The 23,667-nt window shown below is 42.1% G+C and overlaps 3 protein-coding genes across 3 annotated transcripts in view; all 3 read right to left on the bottom strand.

Annotated features, from left to right (window-relative positions):
* The window catches only part of odad1 (outer dynein arm docking complex subunit 1), a 35,463-nt gene extending 33,428 nt beyond the window's left edge, over positions 1-2,035 (bottom strand). Inside the window, exons 1-4 of the mRNA XM_063216521.1 lie at positions 1,953-2,035; positions 1,702-1,801; positions 1,149-1,338; positions 470-595 (exon numbers count right to left, since the gene is read on the bottom strand). Of these exons, the coding sequence (XP_063072591.1) occupies positions 470-595; positions 1,149-1,338; positions 1,702-1,801; positions 1,953-2,019 (483 nt within the window). The 5' untranslated portion in view covers positions 2,020-2,035. The remainder of the gene's footprint in view (positions 1-469; positions 596-1,148; positions 1,339-1,701; positions 1,802-1,952) is intronic.
* Positions 2,036-3,636: 1,601 nt separating this feature from the next.
* LOC134462621 (trichohyalin-like) lies at positions 3,637-7,429 on the bottom strand. The gene is made up of 4 exons (XM_063215731.1): positions 7,328-7,429; positions 6,896-7,154; positions 4,513-5,605; positions 3,637-4,114 (listed from the first exon to the last, which is right to left on the bottom strand). The coding sequence occupies exons 2-4, from the start codon at positions 7,142-7,144 to the stop codon at positions 3,777-3,779; spliced, it is 1,680 nt and encodes a 559-aa protein (XP_063071801.1). The 5' UTR covers positions 7,145-7,154; positions 7,328-7,429; the 3' UTR covers positions 3,637-3,776.
* A 2,143-nt stretch (positions 7,430-9,572) lies between these two features.
* Positions 9,573-17,160, bottom strand: LOC134463471 (taste receptor type 1 member 3-like). The gene is made up of 12 exons (XM_063216668.1): positions 17,106-17,160; positions 16,753-16,888; positions 15,906-16,206; positions 15,064-15,420; positions 14,587-14,742; positions 14,038-14,304; positions 13,286-13,489; positions 12,335-12,455; positions 11,647-11,846; positions 11,218-11,388; positions 10,790-10,918; positions 9,573-10,013 (listed from the first exon to the last, which is right to left on the bottom strand). The coding sequence occupies exons 1-12, from the start codon at positions 17,158-17,160 to the stop codon at positions 9,573-9,575; spliced, it is 2,538 nt and encodes an 845-aa protein (XP_063072738.1).
* Between the last annotated feature and the right edge of the window lie 6,507 nt (positions 17,161-23,667).

The raw sequence follows: 23,667 nt of genomic DNA, 5'->3' as shown, positions 1-23,667 counted from the left end.
CACATGGAGAGAGGGGTGCAGAAAGCCTTGTGTATTGTATGCATCAGTTGTATATTGAATTATCATCGTAATTACATTTTCATCACTCATTACATCTATGCTGAAAAGGGTATTGCTGCTGCTGCACTGGGCCTATAATCATGCCTCAAAGACTCTCTGTAATGTTGTTCTTCTACCCAGGCTCCGCCCTCGCAGTGACGCAACACCTTTGGCTCTGCTACACTAGCTCAGGAAAACTGTTTGTTGAGGTACTTGCGGGTTCCCCCACAGCAGAGGCGTTCTATTGGGACTAAGAAAATGTTTGGCTTAAACTTGATTTAAACTTAAACCTCCACCAGTAGCAATTTCTAGCAAACCAAGGGAGGTGGGTCAACCAACCATGCCGTTTGAGAATGTTAGTTGCTATGCTCTTGGTCAGACCAAGCTATAATCATGCCTCAAAGACTCTGTAGTGTTGTTCAATCCTCACCCGGTCCAGTTTGTTCTCCAGCGTGCGCGTGGCCTTGTGTGTGTGTTGAGTCTGGTCGGTGATAGCCTGAGCCATGGTCACCTCTCCTCTCCTCACATCCTCCAGCTTCCTCTGCATCTCCACGATCTGGGGGACCCCAGGACACCACACAGCACATCAGACACAAGACTTTATATACATATTATATATACTGTATATTATATATACATGTGTGTGTGTGTATATATATATATATATACACACACATACACACGTATATATACAGTATATACAGTACACACATATATAGAGTATATACAGTATACGTATACTGTATCTATTACACAATGCACATGTTGTGATGCTAAAGGGAGATTTTGAATGTGTCTGCATGCATAGTGATGTGTGTGAAAATCTGCTGAAGGAAGAGGATTACAGTGTTTGCGTGTCTGGGTGCATGTAGGGTCGCTGACAACTTTGGTTGGGTCAAGCACGAAGTCATCTGTCACCCCACCCCCCAATATATTGAGGGCCCCCAATATATTATGCGCCCCTCTCTACCTGAGCCTGGGACAACTGACCTGATTGCCGCCCCCCTGTCGGCTGATTGTGTGTGTGTGTGTGTGTGTGTGTGTGTGTGTGTGTGTGTGTGTGTGTGTGTGTGTGTGTGTGTGTGTGTGTGCGTTGTGTGTAACACCACCTCTTGCTCCAGCTCTGCTTGAGTCTGCCTCTGTTTCTCCATCTGTTGGTCTATGTCGTCCTTGTGTGTGAGCAGAGAGCGCAGCTGCAATGCATCTCCACTGTCCTGCTGACGCCGGGAGCCGCTCTCCGACGCACGCAGACTCCTCTGCAGGTCATCCTGCTCCTTACGAAGGTGCTCAATCTCCAGCCTGTGCACAATTAAGCATTTTGTGCATGTTGACATGGGAAACTCTACTACTCCTGTGAATATTTCCCCCCCACTTCAATAGGCCTATTGCGTTTCAGCACGAAATTATGCGGTGCAATGCAGCAGCAAAGTGCATTACTGAGTTTCTTCTTGTCCTGTCCAAATAGTTCTGTTGCAAATTTGCTGTAGGCCTATGCAAAGTAGAGGGTACTACAGTTTAGTACTGTAAACTGAAGTTTTGATACTTCAGTACAAAGCAGGAGTTTTCACAATGGTTTGAAGACGTGGAGAAATAGGCTAATATAATGGATCAGGTGAGGTGCAACAGGTGCCAATTGATCTCAACAGCTTGAGTGCCATTTACCGTTGCTTGCGTATAAGCTCTTGTGACTGGATGCTGTAGGCCTGTCGGTCTCCCTCCATGATGCGAAATTGTCTCTGTAGTTTCACCATCTCAGTGTCAGCTGTAAGGCACACCAAATGACACCAAACACTTGCAAAGAATATTTATGAGATAACTCTTGCAGTATAGCATATCAATAAATACCAGCGAGACATTGGTTTACGACTCGTATCTGAAAACACTGTGGTGCAGAATCAGGAATTTTAGCATACCAACGCCGTCGACATCCATATCGCTGCTGTCAGAGCGGATACTTGTGGCTGAGCGTCCTCGAGGCATTTTGTGCGTTACTAAAATTCCAAAAGGGGACGCGCAGACGGAGTGCTCAGAAACGCGAACTGGAGTCGCCTATCTGAAATCCAGCGGGAATATAGGCAGCAAACTGAAGTATCTTACCTTCGAGGTGAGTTGTGTGTATGATTGTTGTGTGTTGGTACTCTGTTCTTGAAGTTGTTAGCAACAGTAACCAAGTGGGAATACGGTAAGTAGGCCACAAGTCAGACCATTGGGGGGCACCAAATCCTAACCCACACAGACACCAAAACCAAACCCATCATCACCGAGACGCATGGTGTGAAGAGGGACGCCAAATTGTTGGTGGCACCCTGGTGGCAGCGGCGGCAGGTAGGCCTACAATGAAAGTTCTATTTGACTTATTGCATAATGTTGACTGAATATGTAAATCATTTTATATTTCAGTTGTCTACCTACGCCAAAAGCATAGCCCATTTGTGAGACCGGCTAATACTTCGGCCCTACAACATGCAGCCGGAATTAAATGGTAGAATTGGCACCTGCTGCTTTGTTGTGAGCAGCAGTCTAGAGAAACGTGGCGCGAGGAAGCTCGTGCGTTTTCCTTACCATGTAGGCCTACAGAAAGAACAAAGGACGTAAATGGTGTGGATTTCTAGCATCCCCCCATAGTTTACAACTAGGGCCTATTCCTATAGCCTATCGTCGTCTCCTTATTTGCTTATTTAGGCTATTTTGATGAAGAAAATGCCTAGGCCTATGTGTTTTCATGTTTCTTCTTCTTCTTCTTCTTCTTCTTCTTCTTCTTCTTCTTCTTCTTCTTCTTCTTCTTCTTCTTCTTCTTCTTGGCGAATAATAGGCCATCCCCTGGAGTTATCAAGATGGGAGTGAAAGGTAAGTAAAATAAATAACAAATGCATGTGTCTTGAAGATGTGTAGGCTAAATCAGTTGGCAGGAGATAGGACAACCTGGCATGGCAATGAATAGGTAGAAATGAATGTGCCATATTGAACAGGAAATTGTGGTCAGGTTGAAGGTCAAGATAGGGCAGTATTGTAAGAATGCCTGTTGTAATAGGCCATACATTTTATCCAATCTGAAATATATATCAAGACTGAATAAAATAAAAAAATTTTTTTTATTTTTTTTTCAAAGTTAGAGTTTTCAAGATGAACAGACCAGTGCATTGTTTAGGTAGCCTATGGGTAAACCTGTAACTATAACATAGTTTTTTTTGTGTGTGTGTGTTTTTTTTTTTTTTTGTAAAACACAATGCTTTTAAGGACATTTCGAACATTATAACCCTGATTATTACAAAACTTCTCTGTTGCTTCAGAGGCTATTGGAATGTTGAGTTATCAAAAGTTCATTACAAAAAAGAAATCAAATCAATTTCAGCAGGCTGTACAGCATTAGGCGCAATGCTGCTTTCCACTGGTTTAATCCAGAACTATGTAGGCCTAACTATATTATAGTGTGATTAAAATGCATTATTTTTTAATCATGTTAATGTTTGTGTAGTTAATTAATAGAAATTAATCATGTTAATAAGTCCTAGCCCTACTTTTCAGATAATGTCCAAATGCGCAAGACGTCTTCATGTATTCATAATCACATCAACACATTTGAGAACACGAGACCCATTCTGCAGCTTTCAATGAAAATTTTATTTTGAAAGATTGATGCCGCAATGCATCTTTTAGAGGTGACCAGCCTGATAATGAAACGTTGAATAATTAGATCTATCTCATCCCACACACCCTCAATATGTTTATTCTCTCCCTCACTCCGATGACCTACTCCAGCCAATCATCTCCTTCCTCAGGAGTCTGTTTTCGGTGACGTATTCCTGAGAGCCGTTGTAGTTATCCAGGTTCTTATCCGCCTTCTCGTTCTGCTGCAGAACCCAGGCCAGCTGGGACTGACTCTGCTCCTCCCTCTCTTTTTCCAGCCTCTCCTCTTTCCTTTGGCGCCTCTCTCTCTCCCATCGAAACCACCTGGACTCCATGCCCTTTCGCCTGGCCTCCGCCTTGAAGAGGTTGGCCCGTTTCTCCTGCTCCCGTTCAGCCCGCGTGGAAATCCTACTCAGACCCAAATACAGGGAAGTCCTGCCAAGAAAGCCTGCAGGGGTCAAATAGGCAAAACGGTTTGCCACTAATTCAAAACAAAGTCCTCACAATAATTTTTGTCATTCTTCATAAATGCATGTTTATGCCTATATGACAATAGAGCACTTGTATCCCGTATCTCATATGCCGTAGCCTCTTAGTGCAGATGGGGTCGCCGGCGGGCCTATTCACTTGCTGAAAATGCTCAACTACATTATAACAACATTGCCATGACAGTACAGAGAGTCTTAAGTAACAGATTAAGACATGGCCATTACATTTTGGTGACAGTAAGGTTATAACAAAGGCTCTGCGTAAAGGGGTTAATATTACTCTGCATTTATATAGTAACAAGATTTATAAGAATGACCATAGCCACGATTATAAGATCATGAGGTTTTGCAAACTTGCCTGAGACATACACTGATTGTCCCTCTTGAGTCTCCCTCTGGTGACTTCTGGCAATCTTGTCGTGGTACCTCTTCTTCATGCTGTCATTGACCCATCCAAGAAACCTTCTCCTCACACTTCTCTCTCTGTTGGGAAGTTCATCGCTGCACTCGGAACCTGTGTCATGCTCTCGGCTTATGTTGCATTCGCTCAGCTCTCTCGCGAGCTTCTCGGACTCTTGAGCGTCCAGGCTTCTCTCTGCTTTTTCTTTACCTTCGCCTTCTTTGCACTGTGAGTCTGTTTCAACATTTTGATCAGACTCTCTCGGGTCCCCTCCTACCAGACTCCTCACCTTACTCACAACCCTTTGTAGGATCGTGCTCTCTGTCATGGTACCTGCTTCCTGTGAATGGGGGTGACTGTTGATTTCTTGATCAGCTGGCCTGAAGTTTCCCTCTGCATCTTCTACCTGGTATGACATGGCCTTCGAACCCAATGCGGCCTCTATCTCCAATGCATACCTTTTTGTTAATGCCCTCTCGGCTTCCCTGGTCTTTTTATAGTTTTCCCTTTCTAAACACAGTTGATATAGTTCTTTATCCTTCTGAACTTCTGGATTATCCAGTGGATTTCCATGAGTGCCACACACGAGACAATTTCCTGGTGGCATTCTAATCCTACCATGTGGGTAGCGGATCCTTTCCATCAACTCCTTCATTTTTTCTTCATCTCTTTTATGATACGCTTCGTCCATGATAATCTCCTTGCCTTTCACCCACACCCGTTTGATTGGCTCTTGGGCTTTCTGTGGTGACACCTGGGGCTGCTGTTCTTCCCCAATTGTCGTGGACGGAATGGTTTCAGCTGTACTGCTCCCGTTCTTCGTCGCGTTCGGCGGGCGTGTTTCCCTCCCATTCTCACTGCCACCCGGCCGCACCGACAGACATTCTGTGGATGCCAACTCTGTGTCATCCAGTTCTTGCACCTCAGTGTGATCTTCTTTTTGTCCTCTCACGTCAGATGGCTTGTCAGTGCTGCTCAGAGGTACGTCATTGTTACTTTGCCATATGGTTTGGCCTGACCTCGGTCTCTCTGTCACCCTCCTCTGCCTTTTCTGTAATGCGAGGAAAACCATGTACAGCATCAGCATAAAATATAGAATGGGATACAAAGTATTTTTCTTTGTCATTGTAGCAAGTACCAAGAAATTAATTGTAGTCCTTGTTCAGTGAGTAATATATATATATATTACATTAAAACTTGAAAAATACTAAGATATTATTTTATAGTATGAATATTATATAATTTAGTTACTGTATAGCAAATATGTTTTATAATAACTTACTGGGTGTCCACAAACCATTTAAAACATATAAATCATTCATGTAATCATTCCTTCATGTAATTTGAACTGATATCTATAGTTTCTGCTACAAAATCTGCATTGACAGTGAATACACAAAAATGCCAAGTGCCTGAAACCAGGATGGATATGAATTTCTTGAGAATAGGTGGTGACAAAACGATAGTCCGCAATTTAGAAAATTACATTAATCTTCATTAACACATACTTTCCAGTGATTTTAATGGTGAATACATTTTAGAACATGCTGTTTAGTTAATAAAGATGACACATTTAACTTATAAGGTTATACCAGAGACGGTTTAAATGCTAATTAGAATAGAGAATATTTGGTTATATAAGGCACATGTTCGCGCCACCTTATGCATGCCTATGATCCTCTTTTGAAAGTCGCTTTGGTTATAAAGCGTCTGCCAAATGCAATGTAATGTAATGTAATGATCAGATCATTGAGGTATTCTGTAATTTTTATACAAAGTAGTACTCGGCTTGCCTTTTAGTAGCCACAACCTTCTCTATTACATTACACTTAACTGATATTTAAAATCCAAAGCTTACAGTTATTGGTTACAGTCCCTGGGACAGTGTGGGGTTAGGTGAGATAGGGAGTGAAAGGGTGGGATTTGAACTTGCAACCCTCTGATCCATCTCCTTAACCACTAGGCTGCAGCTGCCACTCTATCAGTGTTTTACTGTGTAGGGTAGTTAAATGTTAAACATTTCTCTCACTGTCTAATACCTGTAAAACTTCTCTCCTCCTGTATCAGATGTTCCCCTGTCTAATAGGCCTAATGAATAAATATTAATACATTTTACTTGTTACATGGCGCTTTTAAAAACACCCGAGGTTACCTTAGAAACAAAACCACTAAAAAAAATAAAACATAAAGTGAAATTAGGAGAGAGAGAGAGAGAGACAGACAGAGAGAGAGAGAGAGAGAAAGAAAGAGAGAGAGAAAATGAATGTAAGTCCATATGCTATTTTGAGTAGATGGGTCTTCAGCGCACTTCTGTTAACAATGTTTTTTCTCTTTCTCTCACCTCTCCGTTGATCTTGTCTTCCTTTGCGTAGTCATTAATCCACTTCTCCTCATCTGTCAGAGTTTGAACAGGGTCCATGCTGGATACAGAACTGGCACAGGCAGTACTGCCAGCATTATCACTGCTGTCTTCATTCCAAGCAACTTTCCTTGCGCTTCGTGGCCTAGGTTGTGTTCTAGCTGATTTGACAGTATAGCCGCTGGGACTCGTGAATTCTGTTCTCTGGTCTTCAATAGAGTCGTCCATCATTCTTTTGCCCCTGTAAAAAAAAGTTAAAATTAGGAAAGAAGTCTACATGTATGCACCCTTAGAGCATTTAAGTTAAATTTATGTTAAAATTAGTTCCTGGATTATTTGATAATTACTGGATTGAACTTGCATTTGCATTGCTCTTTTACATAGCTATTGCTGTCATTACACATTAAAACCCACCTAAAGGGGCTCCACAGGTGAGTGCCCTCTTCAACACAACTTCTTCTTGCTTATCTGACTGTGTTATTATTTAGTTCTAAAAAGCATGTGTTCAAAAAGTGCCACAAATAGACTATCCTGGTAACCGTGGTGACAGATCTGATTCTATTTCTATGGTGACAGCACTGCTTGCTAGGTCTGGAATCTTCAAGCCAGCCATTATCAGAGACATTCTAAGGTGGTTAGAATTTTTTATATCTGCCATTACCTGACTGCTGAAGAATTGCAATAAAAATATGTGTATAGCACATTATCATACATAACTGTCAATCAATGTGTTTGAGAGGAAAGAAAGAGAAGAGAGAAGAAAACATGTTGTAGAAAGCAGAAAGTGTAGGACGTATTATAGAGAGAAGATACTAACTTTGACCAAAGGCAGATGAAAATCAAGCTGTTTTCAATTCCTTTAAAAAAAAAAAAATGAAACTGTTGGGGCCAGCAATCATGTGCTCATTGGTTGGTTGGTTCTAATTTGAAAAGGATTTGGCAGCATAATGGCTAAATGCCATTTCTGCCTTTCTGGATATCCCCCTGGGCACAACTTGTAGAGGAGACTCTGAAGGGTGATATTGCTTGATCTTGACTTTCAGGATGATGTTGCCGTATCTGCAATATACAGTCCCTCCAGTTTTTCGCGATTCAGCGAAAATCATCAGTAAAATCATCATGGCAACGTGATGTATCCGCTCTCTCTCTCTCTCGTGCGCGAGCCCATCTCCGATAAAACAGCAAACATAGCCATGCACTCCTCCTCCTCTGATTGTGGTTTTCAGTTACCAAAAAACCCAGAAAGGGGCGCAAAATCTTTGCAAAAAATGAGAAAATGCCGCCACAAAATCAGACATTTTGACCGCAAAAATCACAAAATCCCAGTGCAAAATCCTGGAGGGACTGAATATACTGTGTATCTGCAATACATAGATTGTTTTCTTTGTACTTGATTTGTCTACCCTGTCTGACTAAGCACCATCTACGAAACCCTCCTCAGTGAGTTCTCATTAAGATGAATGGTGCATAAAGTAATTAACAAGTTTCTATGTAGCCACAGTAGTTTTATCTTATATGTCTGTCTGTGGTATGTAAGTTAGCTTACATGCACTGATACTGTATGTGTAGTATGTACAGTATGTACATTATGTTTTTTATAACATCGGATGATTTTGCTCATTTTGCTCACATTTGCTCATATTGAGATGATTATCCAGCACTTGGAATTCAATTAATAAAAAGTAGCACGACAGTTATTGATGGTTGTTAGACTTTATTGAAACATTAAGTACCGTCATCTTTATCTTAGACATCTGGCTTTAGACATCAGCTGGCAAGTACTGGAAAAACAAACCGTTTTTTAAAGTTGCACCATGTAATATTTTAGTTTGTAGTTTATTTCCAGAATTCATGCTGCCCATTCACAAATTTTACCTTTTTCATGAATACCACCACCACCAAATTCAAAGTATCCAGTATGACTGGGAAAATTGCACTTTTCATACATGAAAAGGGATATCTTCTCCATGGTCTGCCATTTTGAATGTCCAGAAATGTACATTTTTAGCTGCAAAACTTACTGCGCTCTGGTTATACTAGTAAATATTGGTTTGTTATTTTGTAAATATTCATGAAAAGATCAAATTTGGTAATAGGCAGCACAGTTTCAACGAGCAGCATAGTAGCAGTACCCATTCTGGCCACATTCTCCACAGTGCACCTTTAAAAGTGCCATACAGGTGAACTGCTGCATCTTGTTCAGTTGACTGGTTGCCTTTAAGTTTTATTTTTTTTTAACTAATGTAGGCTACTACACCCATATCAAGTCTCAGGGGTATACTTTAATGCACTAGTTGTCTAAGACAAGGTCTTTCTAATATGTTAACAATAGCAAGTTGTCATGTATTACTAAAAGAGACCATGTGCAATGCTGTAGTAGTGTAGTAATATGGTAATAAAGTATTTTCAATGACTAATACATTGTTCCACGTGTGGAACAGTGCACATTATGAGGCTACCATACACTCACATATATTTGACACTTGTATAAGGCAGAGTACATTTTGCCCTCTGGTATCTCAGATCAATATATTAAAATGTTCGATTTGATTATAGGTCATAGGTTTATTTGTATTCTTCTTTACACTAATATTCATCACATTTCAAGAACATTTTAATTCCATTCATCTCCAGGTTGCCATTTTCCCATCCCATGGCATTAGTGAGCCTGCTCCTCCTCTGGTGCTGTTTTGCCCTCCAGGTAGGCGCGGAAGTGCTCTGGTGTGTTGAGCTCAGGTGTCTTCAGCAGTAGGTGGCACTTGGGGAAGAAGTAGGCTGCCACCAGCCCCATGTGACTGATCAGGGTGACGGCCACGTGAGCGATGGACTTTTCCCTGTCGTCCAAACCCGTGTAGATGGGCACGAAGATCACCCACACCACGCAGTAAGCCAGGGTGGAAATGGTGATGTCACGTGCCATGTTGTACTGCCCGGCTGGCTTCAGGGCCATGAAGGTGCACATGAAGGAGACCAGAGCTAGTGCGCCGTTGAAGCCCAGCACAATGCCAAAGCTCAGCATCGGTTCCACCGGGCATCCGAGAAACCGCTCCACAAAGGTCACCTTCAGGTTGGCGCGAGAGGTGGTCAGGGAAGGGGCCACCTGGACAGACACAAGTTTCATGCTTTTATAATCATGTGCACAATTCTCATGACCCTGGGGCTTTAATCTTTAACCAACCAGCTCACTTTCTTTCAGCTTCTACAGCATGTCAGGATGCAAAATAAACTGGATTGAACCTGCTCGTCCTTCCCTCAACACAATAGCAAAAAACACTAACGCTACGTTCACCCATGTCGCCACTATTTACTTGCTTCTTGCTTACTGACTTACTCACCACTGGCTCATGGAACGTTCACTAAACGTTCAAGCGGGATTAACTGCCACTGTAAAAGTGAGAAGTTAACTGTCAATAATCCCAACTGTGCAATTTCAATTGCTTACTCGCCTCGAAGTTAAAGGACCAGTTCTGCCAATTTCAATATGCTGTTGTATTGCTCACGCTACCCTTGACTTGTCAGTACCCAGTGATGCTGCATTTTTCGTCTCAGCCCTTTCCGAGATCTGAGCTATTTTAATGGGTTCAGATTTTGTTTACATTTCAAAAATTCTTGACATAGGCCTACTCCAACTTTTTTCCCAAAAGGTATCACTGTTTGCTAGTTGTCTGCTGATGTTGCATAACCTTTTGGATGTTTTTGGGAATAAATCAAGATGTTTTTTGAAATGTAAACAAACACCTGCCCCCATTACAATGACCAGGATCTCGGAAAAGGCTGAGGAAAAAAAAGTTCAGCTACTGAAAAGTCCAGGTTAGTGTGAGCATTACAACTGCATGTTGAAATTGGCTGGAGTTATCCTTTAACTGCTGTACCAACCTGGACGAACCAGCCGCACAGTCCAGCCTGAACTCCACAGCAGGCCAGCACCACCAGGCAGCTGCCCGGGCCTCGCAAGGTCTGCAGGTGAGGGCACGTCTTCTCTGGGAACTCAGTGACACAAACAATCTGAAGGGGACAAAAGAGAACGCTGTGGAGGTTCAAAGGTTCTGATATGATAAAAGACATTATATCCCATGGACCAAATAAAATAAAAACAACTGCCGGATATGTGTTCCAAACACTGGACTAAATGAAAGATAAATTAAGAAAATGATGTTGCAGCCATGGTCTCTTCTTCCTCCTGCCCCATGCTGTTAACTAGAAGATCTTATGTCCAAAAGCAAATCTAAGCAAATCTTAGAAAAAAATAGGAAATAGCAACAATTCTATAATGTATATACTGTATGAAGAATTGTGTTTCTCACCTGTAGAGAGATGGCTAAAATAGCGGACAGGGCCACAGTGGGGAAGAAGGCGTTGAATGGCAGCTGCAGGCGGCACATGATGTCCCCCGGAGGGCCCAGGAAGAGCACCAGGCTGGCACAACACACCACCAGGCACAGCAGGGACAAGACACACAGGGGCCCTCCGCTCGCCTTCAAGGGGGTCAAAGGTCACGATTTGTAGCAGTCAGCTCAGTGCAATAAACAGCACAGTGTTTATTCAACATTTAGACTGGGGCCAAATACACTCAACAGAACAAATACACTCTATATACTGTACAAGCACCCGCACCTACAAATGCACTTGAAGAAGGACTGAGGTCAGAAACGTAGTGCCATTAAACAACTGGGAGCATTAACAGTGTTACGGACATTTATCATTTACTTCTGGTATTGCAGAAACCCACATACCTTCACCAACGCAGTGTCCCAGTGGCGCAGGAAGAGCACGGTGACAACGATCTCACAGATGAGCACCACCACCCCTGCCAGCACCAGGCCAAGGCTCTCAGGGCTGTCCCAGGCCAGGTAGGTGTATGTGGGGTCCAAACAGTGGTTACTGCGCTGGATGGACCACTGGCCCTCGGGGCAGGTGGTGCACTGGATGTCATCTGTGAAACACGTGGACATTTACTGTCTGCCCATTAGGAACAGAGATTCTATACAGAGAATATATAAGCGACTGAGTGTCATGAAAAGCGGTAAAGAAAACCTTTGCATTGTTATTTATTAGTATGTTATTAATATTAATATTATATAAACTGTTAGGAACATTCAAAGAGGATGTTGTAAGTATAGGGCACTGCTGACAGGGTTGCTGACAGGTTTGACTGGGCCCAGGACAAAATCATCAGAAAGGGCCATCCTCTCAATACATATACACTACAATGCAATGAGGACCCAATTCTGGACACTCTCTCTCCCTGGGCCCGGGACAACTGACCCTTTTGTGTCCCCCTTCCCCGGTGTCAGCGGGCCTGTCTGTTGATATTGACATTCCTTCCATAATTTAACATAGATTAGATTATTTTGGACAAGTCAAAAAATACCCTCCAACAGTTTGACACTTCAGGTTGTGTTTCGATGTCAGTGAGCTCACCTGAATTATTCTGGAAAGTTCCCTCTAGGCACGTGATGCAGTCAAAGCAACAGGAGTGGAAGCCTTTGACCCGGCGGACCTGTCCGGGCCTACAGTCTGCAGAGCAGCTGGACGTAGGCACCTTGGAAACAACGACATGTGAGCTTGTGGATTTACTGGTATTGTATACATACATATTTTTAGCCTGTTAACACAGTGGTATGAATGTTCTTTTACCAGAATGGCAATGACCAAGTCGGAGTACATTACTAAATGCTCTGTGTTATGTCATAGTAGTGTTGTACTATGGTAGTTAACTTTTCAATGACTGTTACTGTGTTACACTGGTGGAACGGTGAGCATTATTTGGATAAATATATAAATATATATAATATTGTATGTTGGATGTCTTCCTATTGTTCTGTCTAGCTGGCTGGGTTTCTATCTGTCTCTCTGTCTCTAACTATCTCTCTCTCTCTCTGTGTTGGTTCATTTGACTGTGGCTGTATGTGTCTGCTTGTCAGCTTGTCTGTCTATGGCCATTTATACGAGGAAGACTGCGAGAGAAAAAGTTTGTTTACGTGGTGACCCCGCCATCTGGTGGCTTCAAGACGCAAAAATCTGCGTTTTGAAGACGACCCGGGTTGCATTTCCGTCTAGGCGGCAAAAGAAAGCCAAAACATGTTCACATCCCATACACCTTCATGTCCCTCTTCTTTTTGGGATTTTTGGGTATTCAGGCCCGACAGCCAGGTGGCTTTTTAAACAAAAGACCCTTCAGATAAAATATTTTGGCGCTTCCACTCGCAATCGGCCTTTTGTAAAAGGCATCGAAAAGTTGAAGACGAGGCGCTACTTGTGCATTTTCTGTTTATGTGTCTTGGTGTCTGCCTGTATGTTTGTCTGTCTACTACCACCCATCCGCTCATCTGTCCATTCGTTTGTCTGTCTATCTGTCTGTGGGGGGGTTACCTCATTGGATTCTGTGTGCCACTCGATGCGTGTCTTGTCGATAGAGAGGTTCCCAAGGAAGCTGCCGATTTCCCTGAACTCCACTTTCTGCCCCCGCCAGATCCACACCATCACATCATAGCCAATGTTGGGGTTCCCATCCTTGTCAAACTTAAGGTGCGTGCCGTTGATGTCCAAGGACACTTTCCTCAGCACCTCTAGCAACTATAGCATTGGGAACCAATGAAATACAATTGAATTTGATGTAGGCCTACAGTATTTGTTAATGAATTATCAAACAATTCCAAAGTTCCACAGTGAGAATAAAGCAATAACATGCGGTGTCATCTGGAAAAAAAAAAACACAAACATGGCAAACATGCAACTATAATTAACAAATACAGCTTTGGAATTATTAGGATTATTACATTATAAAGCAGCGATATAACAACACTCTGCATAACTGCCTACCCTTCACACCCTCTATGTCCTCGAAAGGTGACTAAACAAAATTCACAAACATGGGTGAGCTTTTTTAGTTGTCTTCAGATTTAGGTGATTTCAGCTTTAGGTTCTACAGTGGACTCTATGGATGACAAAAATATGAAAGGCATCCTTTTTGACCAGTGGTTCTCAACCACCCCGTTGACCTCATCATAAGCTTGCCAACGCCTCTCTTAACATTTAAAAAGTAAAATAGAACCATTCATTAAAAAAAATAATAATAATTTGCAACTGAGGGCTACCTAACACTATTTTAGACAATACTGTACCTGCCATGGGTAGATCTTCTGTTTGCCTAACGGTGGGCATGAGGTGGCGTTACACCCCAGCATGTCGTGCAGTGCCTGGGCCACGCTGTACACGGCAGCGTACACGCTAAACGCCGTCCTCTGCAAGAGTGTATGGTCCACCAGCGTGATGTTGTCTGGGGAGAAGTACCAGCACTGAGGGCAGGGGTTGCCCATGGTGGGGGTGAGGGAACTGGGCTCCGAGGACGGCTGCTCCTGCCTCTCCTGCTGGATCTTGGAGAAGAGGGCCTGGAAGTAGGTGTGTAAATCACAGCCTCCATGACGATACGACAAGGTATCGATTTCTTAGCGATTCAATTATTTTTTATACGATAGGATGCAATTCGATTCGATTTTTTTCATATCATTTTTCCACTTCTAATATGTTATTAACTAGGGCACTGGACAGGGACCAGCGATTCCATTCATTTTCGATACTTAAGGATGCCCCACGGTACTATGCGATTTGATTAAATTGTCGACTGTAGGAATGATGCATCGATACATTTCGATTTTTATTTACACCCCTACCTGGAAGTAGGGGCTCAGTAGAGGCAGCGGACGGCTCTTGTCGGCGAAGGCCAGGATGGTGCCCACGGTGTTGATTTGGGGCAACGAGGCGATGTCGTTGTGCAGAGCCCAGGCGGTGCTGCCGACCCATACAAGCTTCATTTTCTGGTTGATCACCTGGTTGTGTGTGTGTGTATGTGTGTGTGTGTGTTTGTGTGTGTGTGTGTGTGTGTGTGTGAGAGAGAGAGAGAGGGAGAGAGAGAAAGAGAGAGTTGAATGTGTTTGTTCAGTACAGTTACCATCAGTTGTCTATATCGATAATGCATTAATAAAATTAGCCATTGAAAATAGTCTCTAGTACGATACTGTACCTCTCAATGTAGAACCTTATCGAAAGCTCTAGATAAGGTCAGCAGATATTAACGGCTTTCAAATATTTTCGGGGTCTTTTTATGCATTTAGTATTTGTATAGGACAGTAGAGAAAGACAGTCTTAACCTCTTTGAAAAACGTCAGCGCGGGCTGCGAGAGGGAGAAGAGCACCACGACCCCGGTGCTGGTGGTGTTGATGTGCTGCAGGATGTTCTTGATGGTGGGCAGGGGGTCGCTGTAGATGGGGATCAGGCCCTCGTACGCCACACAGATGCCCTCGTTTCCCGCCAGGCTGGAGAACTGCCGCTGGCCCTGCCGCCCGTACTCGTCCTCGCTGGCCACCACCGCCACCCAGTTCCACCCGAACAGCTTGAGCAGCTCCACGATGGCCTCCACCTGCCACTTGTCCGTGGGCACGGTGCGCATGAAGGACGGGTACAGGTCCTTGTCGCTGAACTTGTCGCTGGTGGCCCCGTAGCTGATCTGGTGAAAGAGAAGAAGAGAACATTACAGACAAAGAGTTTTATTATGTTTTTATTTTTAATTGTGTTGTCTTTTGCGACTTTATTGATGATTGGACAGTTTTTTGAGAGGTGGACAGGAAGTGAATGGGGAGAGAGAGACGGGCAGGAGTTGGCAAAGGACCCGGGCCGGGCATCGAACCCAGGTCGGCCGCATGGCAGACGAGTACCCTACCGGTTGGCCACGGCAGGGCCTTTATCATGGTTTTTTAATGTCTTCATAGGGTAGGTCAGGGAAGAAATGACTGGAAACAACTGGGAGAGAGAGAGTTGGGGTAGAGTTGGGAAATGACCTAGGCTGGAGTTGAACCTGTGTCCCCCTGCACTGGCACTGAACCTGTTCATGGATGGTTGCATTAAGTGCGTTTAACCACACCACCCCCAAGAGTTCTATTTCCAATCATACAGAGTGCGTAAACTGAGTCACTGAGTCTAACACCCACCAACCTGCGGTATCAGGAAGAACCCGAGAAGCTTTCCCACGACGCCCACCATTTCTGAGATGTACGGGCCGATTACGGCCACCACCCGCGTGACATAGTCGGTGTAGTTGCACTTGACGGCCACTTCCTCCGTGGAGCCCTCGCTGAGGAAGAGGAGGGTGGGCTTCATGATCACGGCCGGCTGCCTGCACGTGTCGTAGGTCTCAAAGCCCAGCTTTATGCCAGGCAGGACACTTTGCTCTGCGTTGATGTGGTCTACAGAAAACTTCATCACCAGGGCCAGCCCTAGCCCGTAGGTGTTGATACTGATGATGAGGCACACAGGAAACACATGGGAAAATACTTGCATTGAGAGCATGTGAAGAGTTCAGATGCAAAACCCCCTAAGTGCCTTTTCAGAAAATAATCTTAATTCATTTTTATTTAATACAAAGCTATCAAAATTGCATATTTTTTATTTTATTTATGTAAAATAACTATTTATATGTATTATCAAGTACATGATTGTAAACCAAACCAGCAACAGGGTTCTTTAAAAATATAGAAGTTTAGGTCTTCAGAAATGGAGTTAGGGGGTTTTGCATCTGAACTCTTCATGTATTGAACCTCAAAGTCTAGAAGCACTATAAACACAATCATATCAGGCACTATTAAAAACAAAACAAAATAATGCATGCACATGCAATATAATTGTAGGTCATATACTTTTATAAACAACCAAGACAGTCAAAATGGTTTTGGCAGACAGAAAAATCGAATCGTTTACTGAAAAAAAGTGTATATTTAGACCCAAAACGTTTGTGTTGAGTATTGATCCAAAGTCTAATTTTAATATCACCATATTGCTTCACCTGTTACACTCAATGTCATCAGGCTCCTCTCGTTCACTCAGGTCGCTGGTGAGCTCGTTAATGGGGAAGAGGCCTCCAATTAGAATGTCTCCAGAAGATCTGAAGAGGTCAGTGCTGATATTCTGCAGCCAGTCAGCTTTAGCAACATCCAGAAAACATGTAAAAGTAGCATGGGTCAACATGTAAAAAGCAATGGGTCAACACGTGCCGTGCCTGTTTTGTGTTATATTGTAATAACTGCTAGTAATGTTCGCTGGATAATTATACTTTAAGTATTCTATTTCATTAAGATAAAGTAATGTTCAAATAAGAATTAAACATTGTATTGCATAGCCATTCATGTGTTTTCTTACCTCTGCCAAGACAAAACAAGCAAGACAACAGCAACACACTCTCCTGTGCCACCATTCTAGACACAACAATGAAGAAACAAGACAACACATTATGTAAAAAACCCAACCAAACAAACAAAGAGAAGCAAAAAAACCAAACGTGCAATTTCACAAAAAAATAAAACAAATGAAAAGCAGAATACTCTTAACAACATAAACAATTGCCCAGGTGTGCACAGGTCCTGAGAAACAATAGAGCAATTATTAAGGTTTATTTAGCCAGATCATATTTATTTTTATTTTTATTTGCACAGAAAAGTGTTGGAGATAAACTAACCTGCTGTTGACTACCAGGTGTTGAGTTCAAGGAAGCATACAGTCTGCCTAGAGTCCCTCAGTGTAATTGACCAGTGGCGTTCCCCTTACCCATAACCTGTCCCGAGTGAAGGGTGCCCCTGGTAGTCACATGAGGATGGTCCTACCCACCTGTGTGTATGTGAAATTAGCTGTAGGCAAATCAGTCAATGGAGAGAGGGGGATGATTGATTGTGAGTTTATGAAAATCACGCTTCCTCTGGTACACCCCTGCCATAGCTATTGTGGTGAGTGCTAGGCTAGCTAGCCGCATATGGGGAGGTACAAACGAAAGGCCTCTGAGACAAAATTGGTGGCTAGCTTTGGCATGGGCTAGCTGCAGAGTAGCTTTGTTTCTATATCTCAAAATAAATAATATATATATATATATATAAATAGATGGCAGAAACAGCTGAGCAAAAAGGATGAGGTGTTGTGCTGTGTAGTCGGCAGTTGTTTTTGTTTTCTTTAATGTCTACATTTGGATGTATGTCTGCATAGTGTTGATTATGTTTGGTTAAACTGTTTTATGAGTTTCGCTGTCTATTTTGATTGCGATTTTGATTGTGTTTTCTTTGTTTTTGTTTTTTTCTTGCAAGTAGACTATTTAGTTATCTGGAATTTGCAGTTAGTTGTTTTTTTTTTTGTGTGATGTTGTGCAAGTGTTGTGGATGGTGTATTTGGGTTTGGCAGAGGACACTTTTTGAACTCTGTTCTACTACTACTCCTACCACTACTACTACGCTACTGAACTACTGCTGCTATTACTACAGTAATAGTACTAGCACTACAACTGGTTTGTGATCATGAATAAGATGTGCTGGGGTTGTGCGATCACTGCCATGCCAAGGCAGTCATCCCCCAGAACCAGCTGATTCACGTCACGAGCATGCAAATAAACGGATCAGGCAAATCAGACAATTAGGGAAATCATCTGTGTTTATTGCACTGGCAGAAGGACTGCATACTCTGCTGCTGTAGGAGAAACAAAGAATCCCATTTTGTACCAGATGTTAGCTGTAGTTCTTCGTGTGCTGTATTTGCATTGGAGTTAGCCACTGTTTGGCTCTAAGGAAGGCAGTGCATAATGTTGCAAACCACGGGAGCTGATTTGCACACCTCGCAGCCGAGGTGTCTCGCTGGCAGCCTATCAGGTGTGGTTCTCGTTGTGCATGCTTATTTATTTCGGCTACTTATGGCTATTTCCATTGGCTGCTAAAGAGTACATGGTGAAATAAGATATGCAGTCCTGTGTTTAGTATTGCTTCATTGTGGTTTGGTTTATGCCTTCACAGCAAAGCCAGCGCCTTTTTTTCTTTTTTTTACTTCTGGCTCTGGACGGAACACTGTAGTCTACATTGTTCAAATTGACATGAATGTCAAGTGAAGTTTTGCATGAAGATGCGTAACTCCTATGCCATGGTCACGACGCTGGTGATGGTGTTTTGAATTATGTTTTGAATGTTTGTTTCACTAATTTACATTTACACATAATATGTAGCAAATGGATGTGTTTTGTGGGTTCCATGCCGTATAATGTCAAGCTTTACAGTATTTTGCTTCGCATACTAAGAGCATACTTGAACTGAACATGAACTGTTCAATCCATACAAAACACCTGAAGTGGATAATGAATCTATAACGGACTATCTTTTTTTGTGATAAACATTTTTATTAAGCAGACAGATGTGATAGGTATAAAACATATACAGCAGGGAAAGTGAGCCATACCATGACATATAATTCGAAAAGAAAAAAAAATAACACAAATTAAAATACAGACACTGACAACTTTTCAGACAGTTCTTCCATTACAATGTCGCATGAGGAAATGGTGTGGGGTTTGGCTTAATTTATCCTAGCTGGGGAGAGTTCCCACAGTAGGCTTGACTATCAGACTATATTTAAATAGTTAAAGTCCCTTCCTATATTTCCTGTCTGGGCTCATTTCACTAATAAAAGACTTAAGGTAACTGTAATAATAGATGTTATTAGCTGATCATAATCAATGGTTTCAGGGAATGTGTGGCAGCACTTCCAGTTTCTCTAGGCGATGTCTGTTTCTCTAAAATATGCAGCTATTAAAAGTTAGGTTAATGCTAGTGATGACAAATGTATATATATATATATTTTTTACATTACACAATGTAGCCTATACAATATATTGTATATGACATACAGTGAGGGGCTGACAAAGTGTTCTAACCTCAAAGCGAATCTGGACCTAAGCAGTGTTGGGAGGTAATGCATTACAAAAGTAATTAATTACTGTAATGCATTACTTTTCGCAGTAATGTAAGGCATTACAAGGCAAAAATCTGTAATATTTATCTAGTTACAATGCAAAATAACTTACGTTACAAATGCATTACAATGAACTGGATTTTAGTGGTATTCAGTGTGGTGGGTCAGAAAGAAGCTATTCCTGAGCCTGGTAGTTTTTAGTCTGCATGCTGCCAAAAACTCCTCCTGGGTTGGAGGTGAAAAAGTTGGGACCCATGAGCTTTATTTACACTGTTATAAATTTCCAGATCATATTTAGGCCTACAGTTCTTTTGGCGAAAGTAATTAAAGTAATGCAAAAGCAGTGTAATGCCTTACATTTTTAAATATTGTAATATTGTAAGGGATTATTCTGAAAAGACAGTAACATGTAATCAGTAATGCATTACAGTTTTTGAGTAACTTTCCCAGCACTGAACCTAAGATATTTAGAGAAAGACAAGAGGTATCTTGGCCATGATTGAACTTAACAAGACATTCTTGACATTCTTTTCTGTTATCTCCTCCAGAATCTTGACAGTATGTAGGTTGCTGATTCAGTGCCTATTGTATCCTCATAAGCTTTGGAAACTTTTAAAGAAAACTTTTGGTAGCATTTTAAGATTCACATGTTAGCCACTAACACATGCCTAACTATCTTGAAAGTGTTGTAGCTCCGCGCTTTGGGGATATACTAAATGACATACATGGTATTTTAAGTTGGCTAAGGAACACTGCATATGATATAATTTTTGGAAATCAACATGGGTCCGAGTGGGATTCGAACTCCCAACCTCCATATCTCTAATCCAGCACCTTTGCCATTGAGCCAAGCAGCTGGCTGTCATAAACGTTCCAGCAAGACAATATCAGATTGCATTGAAGAGCTGAACAATAGACTTCCAGAAGTTGCTTCCTGTAGTTGCAGGTGCTCGTTAAGAATAGAATGTTGAGAGAAAGTGACAGTTGAGATGGAACCCTATATTGGCTGCGCCTATTCTGATTGACTGTATGGCAGTTAGTATGGTGCTCTAGGGCAGAGGACAGAATCAAAAACAGTTTCTAGGTCTTTAGCTTGCTGTTGTTAAAAAACTAAAAAGAATTGGCACATGGCCTTCAATTGAAGCCATAAATGTGATCAAAGATCTGGAACTCCTATGCACAGCCAGGTTCCAGGTGCTGGTGAAGTGCAGTTATCAGTAATCCATAGTAGAAAAAGAAGGATCACCGCACACATATAAATGTGATCTTTCTAACAGTCTTTGAATGAAGTGTATAGGTTAAACGGTTCCGTCACAAAAGGACCTCTTGTGAAAGATGTGCTGACCTCTTCAAAAAGGCACTTCAAGAGTCAATGGGAAGAGCCATAGGGCCAGCCCTGCCGTTTTTACACACCTGCCATTTAAAACGTAATGGGAGTTGTGACATGATACTTTCACAGTTTGGAGACATCTCATAGAGCTTGCTAACAATGTGTCAACTAAACTTCAAACAAAAAAAGCTTCCTACACTCTGATCTGTAGAGTGGCGGAACACTGTCTCCTGAAGGTTCTACCATTGTTTTCAATGGGGACCCAAACTTGCACAAAATCCTCAAAAACGGAAAAACGACAAGAGACACGGACACACTATATCAGTACAAATGATCTCCAAGCCGAGCCGGTCGTTTTAGTGTTTGAACGGTGTCTCTATCTCGAAAGGCCTAGGAGGAGATCCATTTTCTATTTTTACTGCCCTGGGCCTCGTTTCCCGATAACGATGGTTCTTAGCCATACGTGTGTCGTTAACCAGTGATCCTACGAATGTTCTTAGATTTCCTACGACTGTTTCCCAAAGACACTCGTACATGCACGCGCGTGCACAGCCTCTAAGATCATTCGTAGCGTCGCTCTTAAGGATCGCTGTCCACATATGTGGTGCTGAAGTGTCCTCGGAGTGAACTGCGCCGTCATGCTGCTAAACCATTTACAAAATGTAAGGCGTGTGTCAGTATCAAAAGTTGTTTTCTATAAGGGTGGGACTACATTTCTAGCAGTTTGCAACTATCGACAGGAGTCATTGTTGGGAAATGAAATAAAAAGCACACACACAATGAAATCATGCAAAACCATGAGCTACGCCGTTAAAACAAAGCGCGTGCAGTTGGCTATCGTGCGTAATATTTAAGAAGACAAGTAGGCCTAGGAGTTCCAAATTGGGATGCGCATTTTGGGAGCGGCGCACAAAGTAGGCCTACCGCGAACTCAAGGCTTTAACAACTGTGTCCTCATTTTGCACGGCAGTCTGCTGGTATTAAAACAAAAAATCTACACGAATCCCCTTCGCTGCCTTTTTTATGTCATAGTTTACCCTTAGCCTACAACTGTCGTGTCTTTTCTGCGTCGTCTTCCCTTTCTTAGGGTAGGCCTACTTGAAAATGAAAGAGTGCACAACGACTCGCTGACCGTTTTTTTTTTTTAATGTTTTGGTAGTGCCCTTCCGACATCACCACTCTTGTCTCTGGTCGCCGAAGCCCCCTATTTATTTTGCGTGTGGATGCCTTGTTCTTGTTCACGAAGCACCCACACAAATTATGATTGATCACAGTGTAATAATGCCCTGATTTATCAAACACAGCTGAACTATTTTACTGCCTGTAAAATATTTTCCAAACACATTGCTTTTATTTTATACACTTACACAATTAATGTTACCTTCTTATTTTCGTTACAGTGTCAACTGTGGTGTCATGATATTTACACTCCCGTCTTAAAGGGACACTGTGCAGGAAATGGTCAAAAAAGGTACTGCAACTATGCTGGTCATTGAAACTGGCCTACCTACTGCCAAATTTGATCTTTACATGAAAGATTAATAAGTAATAAACAAATATTTTCTAGTATGATCCAAGTAGAGTCATTTTTGCAGCTAAAAATGGCTATTTTTGGAAATTCAAAATGGCGGACCATGGAGAAGATCCCCCTTTTCATGTATGAAAAATGCAATTTTTCCAGTTATAATGAATACTTAGAATTTGATGGTGGTGGCAAGTATTCATGAAAAAGGTAACAGTAGTGAATGGGCAGCATGAATTCTGGAAATAAACAACAAAAAATCTCACACAGTGTCCCTTTAAAACATCAACTTGAAGCGCAAGTTTCCTATTTTCCTGTGGGTGTCTCCACTGTGCCATGCAACTCGCGTCTTAAAACTGCAATCTAATGCGCAAGTTTCTTCTTTCCCCTTCATATCCTGTGGGTGTCTCCACTGTACCATGCCGTTACGATCAATCTTAGCGCGTTAAGACTACTCCAGATCACTCGTATATTTCTCTTAGAGTTACGTGTCAACCTGCGATGGTTCTTTGCTAAGTTGGCTTTGGGAAACGCTCCGTGAGCTCTACAATGGTGTTACGTGTGAACTTAAGTAGCACGTAGCGTTAAGTAGTACTTAAGGCCCTTTCGGAAACGAGGCCCTGCACAAGAGAAGCAACAAAACAAGCATAAACGTACTTAGAGATTACTAGAATCGGGCCTTGCTCTGCAAGCCCGCTTAATAAACGTACTTAGAGATTACTAGAATCGGGCCTTGCTCTGCAAGCCCGCTGAATAATTTGTTAGGTGTGTGTTCACAAATTTCTCATTTACAGCCAATAACCCTTTATCATTGATTTTATGGTAAATAGGACCTAGTAGACCCTTAACACATGTCTTATAAGACAGTTATTCAGACAGTCGTTTGTCATTAGTGGCTAACATGTGAACCCTGTTCTAAAGTGTTAAACATTTTTGCCCAAAAAAGTTCTACTACAGTTCTGCTATGAAAACACATAGCTTTTATTTGAATAATTATAAAAAGTGTTTCAAATTGATCACAAAAATAGTGAACAATACAGCCAAAATGGCTTTAAAAGTAACTTAGTCCCCTATTGATTCATCTACTGACATACCTCTTATGCTACACACATATACAGTACATGTGTCTTATA

The sequence above is a fragment of the Engraulis encrasicolus genome, chromosome 14 (genome assembly GCF_034702125.1).
Source record: "Engraulis encrasicolus isolate BLACKSEA-1 chromosome 14, IST_EnEncr_1.0, whole genome shotgun sequence".
Classification (NCBI taxonomy): Eukaryota; Metazoa; Chordata; class Actinopteri; order Clupeiformes; family Engraulidae; genus Engraulis; species Engraulis encrasicolus.
The sequence above is the reverse complement of the archived record's forward strand: the minus strand, read 5'-3'. Positions and strand labels throughout refer to the sequence as shown.